Source organism: Astyanax mexicanus, chromosome 8 (genome assembly GCF_023375975.1).
Source record: "Astyanax mexicanus isolate ESR-SI-001 chromosome 8, AstMex3_surface, whole genome shotgun sequence".
Lineage (NCBI taxonomy): Eukaryota > Metazoa > Chordata > Actinopteri > Characiformes > Acestrorhamphidae > Astyanax > Astyanax mexicanus.
The window spans coordinates 34552074-34558073 of NC_064415.1; the positions used below are offsets into that span (position 1 = coordinate 34552074).

Sequence of the window (6000 nt, forward strand, 5' to 3'; positions counted from 1 at the left end):
TGTCTATTTTTATGCCTATATGTCTTCAAATCCTTTAATTTTCACAAAAATCGTCAGTGCACCTTATAATCTAGTGTGCCTTATGTATGAATTTTACCTGTCAGGTTGTAAAGAGCAGTAACGCCACTCTGCTGAACTACAGCGTTATACAGGAGTTTCAGTTTAGTTGTCCAGCACCGAGGTTGGAGCAGGATTAGCCTTAGCTGCTAACTAATTGCTAGCTCTTTTACAGTATTATTGTATTATTGGCCTGTAGCCTGCTGCTAACCCCGGCTAGCACTGCTGCAGCAGTATTAGCTTTAGCTGCTAACCGTGCTAAGAGCTAGCTCTTTTGCCTTTCAGAGGCGAGTATTATCGACCTGTAGCCTGCATTATTCCCGTGCTAAAACAAGCTATGTGGGACAAACCACTAGCTAAAATTGCCCTGACTTACCTGAACACTTAGGGTTCCTCAGTGTAGCTCTGTCGGGTGAGATTTAGTAACGCTAGCTGTTAGTCGCTAATGCTAATGCTGCTACACCCAGTTTTAGTGGAAATTTGGAAATCTGTAAATTACTGTAAATAAATGGAAGTGTTTTACTCACCCAAATAAACAGTTTTCGGGAGAGAAATCTGTGTAGATTAACATCCAGCACTCATTTGACTCATTTTAATTTGTTTTTTAAGAATTACAGTTTTGTTTACTTAGCTTAGCTTTACTTAACTTAGTTACACCACCTGCTGAATTAGAAGGAAAACATGGCGACACCCCTCTTTTTTTACTATTGTCAAAAAATGTGCCCTAAAATCCAGTGCGCTTTATGTAAAAATGTAAAAAATAGACCAGAAAATATGCATTCATTAAAAGTGCGCCTTGTAAACTAGTTTGCCTCACAGGGCAAAAAATATAGGTAAAAAAATTAAACAATAACTTAAGTACTTCATATATCATTCCTATAGTCTTTCTGACAAAGCAAAATGCAAAAACATTTACAGGTAATTTTAGAGTTTAGTGAGTTAGCTCAGAGGGCATTAAATGAGTAGCTGTTCCTCTTTTATCCAGCCCTGAACAAAGTTGGTTTAGCACACAGAGATCAGAACTATCAGATCAGGAAGATAAGAGCACAGAAACCCCTTCAGACCTTCAGACTTGTGGTGTTTGGAGCAAAACAGCTACTGCTGAAGATACTGAGAGCAATGGGAACAGTTGCCCTCAGCAAATTCCTTACCTCGGGGGAAAGGGAATAATTACTTTTGCTAATAAGTAAATAATTGCACAGTCCACCAAACTAAAATTAGCACATCAAAGAAGCTCTAATTCTCCATTAGCTTGTGTATTTAAAAAATGTAGAGATAACTTCCATTTATTTTTTCCGTTAACGATTTTCTATCTGTTTTCTTTTTACAGATTCTTAGACAATCGTCTCAGACCAGCCTGCAAAATCATCTCTATGAAGTGTTTATCTGAACAGCTGCAAAAAAAACTTCTTGTTTGGATTTTGGAACAAAAGACTTTTTTTCTTGTATGTTAAAAAGGGATCACCAATTTTTTAAAAGACTGTGAGGATTTTCTGTCCCACTAATACTACATACAGTAGTTGCTTAATTTCTAGCTTTTTTATTTTATTTTTTATTATTGCTTGCCTTTTATAAAGATAACTATTATCACAGATTTCTAACGTAAAACATTTTCTGTTTGTATTTAATAGAAAAGGCAGCTCAAAAGTTATGGACTATGTCCAGAATGTGATTTCTATGTTTCTGTTAAAAAATATAATGTGTTTGTTTTCTATAATTGTTATCTCACAGCACTGTTTTTTATTTTTTAAATATATATTTGTTATCTTACAGCACTGTCTTTTTATTCTTCAAATATATAATTGTTATTTTACAGCACTCTCTTTTTATCATTTGAATATATAATTGTTATTTTGCAGCTTTTTTATCTCTGAATAAGATTTTTCTTATATCTGCTTTATGTGTTTGTGTGTGCTTTCATAATCAGCCTCAGGTTCTGGTTTCAACAAAAAAAAAAGTCAAAAATGCAATTTTATTCAGCCTCCCTATATTACATAGTAGATACATAATAGAGGCACCATTTGCTGCAATTACAGCTGCAAGTCTTTTGAGGTTTGTCTCTACCAGCTTTGCTCATCTAGAGACTTAAGATTTTTGCACATTCTTCTTTATAAAATAGCTCAAGCTCATTCAGCTTGGATGGAGAGCGTCTGTGATTAGTAAATTTCATGTCTTGCCACAGAAGCTCAATGGGATTTAGGTCAGAACACTCACTGGGTCATTCTAACACATGATTATTTTTTTATCTAAATCATTCCACTGTATCTCTGGCTGTATGTTTAGAGTCATTGTCTTGCTGGAAAGTAAATCTCCTTTCCAGTCTCAAGTCTTTTGCAGAATCCAACAGGTTTCCTTTCAGGATTGCCCTGTTTTTAGCTCCATCCATCTTCACATCAACTCTGACCAGCTTCCCTGTCCCTGCTGAAGAAAAGCATCACCACAGCATGATGCTGCCACCACCATGTTTCACAGTGACTATAGCACCTTCTTCCACATATTTGCTGTATCCCCTACATGACTTGTGGCAAACTGCAAACGGCACTTCTTATGTCTTTCTTTCAACAACGGTTTTCTTCTTGCAACTCTTCCACAAAGACCAGAGATTCTCACACCTGAACTGTGGATTTCTGCAGTCCCTCCAGAGTGACCATGGGCCTCTTGGCTGATCTCTAACCAGTGCTCTCCTTGCATGATCTGTCAATTTGAGTGAACGACCATGTATTGGTAGGTTTGCAGTTGTAGAATACGTTTTCTGTTTTTGGATAATTGATTGAACAGTGCTCCTTGGGATGCTTAAAGCTTGGGATATGTTTTTATAATAACTTAACCCTGTTTAAACTTCTCCACAGCTTTATCTCTGACCTGTCTGGTGAGTTCCTTGGTTCCTTTGTTCACTAGTGTTCTCTAACAAACCTCTGAGCCCTTCACAGAACAGGTGTATTAATACTGAGACTAAATTACACATAGTTGACTCTATTACCCATTTAAATGATTGCACTGCATTTTATTTAGGGATTTCAGAGTAAACAGGGCTGTTTTGGTCTATCACTTAAAATCTCAATAAAATACATTCAAGTTTGTGGTTGTAAAGTGACAAAACATGAAAAAGTTTAAGGGGTATGAACCTTTTTGCAAGCCACTGTAATTTCATGACTGGAATAGTAAACTACACAGGCAGTTGGTTGACATTTCTGAATAAACCTCAAGGTTTCTTCTTTCTTTGTGGTGTTTTTACGTCTCTTGGTGAGGTACTGTCATTCCATACAGGGCTAGTAGACTCATGCTCTGTGTAAACCAAAAATTACTCTTTAAAAAAATGGAAGGCTGGTAATATTTGAATACGCCGCAGCAAGTCGTCCAATATTAAAAACATATATTTGCTTGAAGTAAAACAAGGCCATAACTGTGAACAAAGGCATAACTGTCATCAATACAGGCTTTCTGGAAGTCATAAGTTTTTCTCTGTAACACTCAAAACAGAAGTCAGATGTTACTAGCAAATATTTTCTCCTAACATATATATATATATATATATACAGGTGCTGGTCAACGAATTAGAATAATCTGAAATAGTGCAATCATGAAATTCTTTGAATGCTTTTTTTGTGCAGAAAGCAAATCAGGTGTTCACCGCACCTGTCCTACTCGTTAGACTAATCAGAGAACTCGTTACCTGGAAAAAAAATTGCTCAGCTGAGCTTTCCAAAAGGCCCATTTATGCCATTTAACTGTGACACTGTTGTTTTATTGAATTAGAATAATGGAGAAACTGTTTCATTGAATTAGAATAATTTTTATTATAATTACAATCATCACTTTCTCAGTATTTTGTGGCTGCCCCCTTGGCTTGTATGACTGCCTGAAGTCTCCGCGGCATCGATTTGACCAGCTTGTCGCAAGTTTCCGCACTCACAGCTTCCCAGGCAGTGGCGATGTTCTGCTTCAGTTGGTCCAGCGTAGTAGGCTTTCTGTTGCGAATTTTCCGCTTGACGATGGCCCAAAGGTTTTCAATGACATTGAGGTCAGGCGAGTTGGCCGGCCATGCCAAAACTTCAAGCTGTTTTTTAGTGAACCAATCTTTGGTCGACTTTGCCGCATGAGCCGGTGCAAGATCCTGTTGAAATATGAAGTCTTCTTCGCCGAACTGTTCCTCAACAGTCGGAATCAGGAACGTTTCCAGAACATCTTGATATACGGCAGCATTGACAGTCTTCTTGAGGAAGCAGAGTTTCCCTACACCTCGAGCGGACATTCATCCCCATACCATAATGCTCTGGGGAAACTTGACGGATCTTTTCACGCACTCGTGGTTGTAGGTTTCGCCACCACGACGCCAGACACAAGGACCTTGGTCACCGAAGGAGATGCAGAAGCGTGATTCGTCACTGAAGACCACTTTCTGCCAGTCTTCAGCAGTCCACTCGCCGTGTTCTTTGGCCCACTTCAGCCGTTTCTCCATTTGTTTCTTGTTCAGCATCGGTTTTACTGCTGGAACGCGAGATTTGAAGCCGAGTTCGCGCAGACGACGGTAAGTGGTTGATCTGGAGACGTCAGCGCCGGTCTGCTTGTTCCACAAGTCGGTGAGCTCGGAAGTGGACTTGAACCAGTTGCTGACTGCGATCTTTCTCAGCTGCTTGTTGACGCGAGCAGAAGTTTTTCGGACGCCGGAACAGTTGGTGCGCTTGCTGCAGTTTTTCTTGAGAGCTTTGCAGACGGAAGACTGGCTGATGCCGAGCTGCTCAGCAATTTTAGTTTGGGTCAAGCCTTGTTGGCGAAGGGCTTGAATTTGAGCCACTATTCCGGTTGAGAGGTCGCGCTGCTTACCCATGATTGATTTTACAACTTAGAAATTCTACTCAACCCTGACTTTATACTGCACAGTGAACACTCTTCACAGAAAACAAAAATTCGAGCATTTATTCTAATTCAATGAAACGGTTTCTCCATTATTCTAATTCAATAAAACAACAGTGTCACAGTTAAATGGCCTAAATGGGCCTGTTGGAAAGCTCAGCTGAGCAAATTTTTTTCCAGGTAACGAGTTCTGTGATTAGTCTAACGAGTAGGACAGGTGCGGTGAACACCTGATTTGCTTTCTGCACAAAAAATGCATTCAAAGAATTTCATGATTGCACTATTTCAAATTATTCTAATTCGTTGACCAGCACCTGTATATATATATAAACGCAGAAGAAAAAGTTAATTAAACCCCTCGGTAGTCTGTAGTTTCTTTGCAACATGATACACACTACTATTGTCAACCAGATGAGTATTTGCTATCTGAAAATGTCTGGCTTGCTTATTTTGGCTCATTTTGGCTCTAACTGCGTACAGTAAAATCAGTCCAGCTCTATACATTCTGTTCATTCAGTAAGAACCCAGCTGGTATGATGAATTCTGGAAGGACATATTTCTCTGGCCCGTGATGATCACACTTCATAACTGATGTTTCTCCATGATTTACAAAGGCAGCTGCTGTCCATTTCAACTAATGGCCCGTGACCCGCTTTCTGCTCTGTTCTTCTGGTTTTAAATTTATGAGAGCTGTCGTATTTGCAATTGAGGAATATTGTGGTTGTTACTATATTTTAAATAGTTGAAACATTCAAATGTGAAAAATACGAACCCTCCAGCACAGTCTAAAGGGAGGATCTAGATGTACTCTGGAGGTGGGGAAAAAACGACTACAATGCAACAAAATTACATCAGGTAAGCTAACTTTGGCCAAATGGCAAGTGAAGTGGTGTAATAATTTCCCCTCCGGTTTAACTTATATGCGGTATGACGCAACATTTCTTCATTTTAGAGCTATATTATGAATACTTATTTCACACGCTTTGAACACTACGGCCGGGGTGGGACCAATGACTGTATGGCCGGGACCATAGACTGTGTGTATAGCTCTGTGGAGGCAGCCCTCAGGGGCGGGGTTATATGAGTAGG

The 6000-nt window shown here is 39.2% G+C and overlaps 1 protein-coding gene across 2 annotated transcripts in view; it reads left to right on the forward strand.

The window, feature by feature from the left end:
- smchd1 (structural maintenance of chromosomes flexible hinge domain containing 1) overlaps positions 1-1952 on the forward strand; it is a 67435-nt gene extending 65483 nt beyond the window's left edge. For both annotated transcript variants that reach the window (XM_022677622.2, XM_022677623.2), the window contains one exon: positions 1388-1952. In XM_022677622.2, the coding sequence (XP_022533343.2) occupies positions 1388-1395 (8 nt within the window). In that variant the 3' untranslated portion in view covers positions 1396-1952. The remainder of the gene's footprint in view (positions 1-1387) is intronic.
- Positions 1953-6000: the final 4048 nt, after the last annotated feature.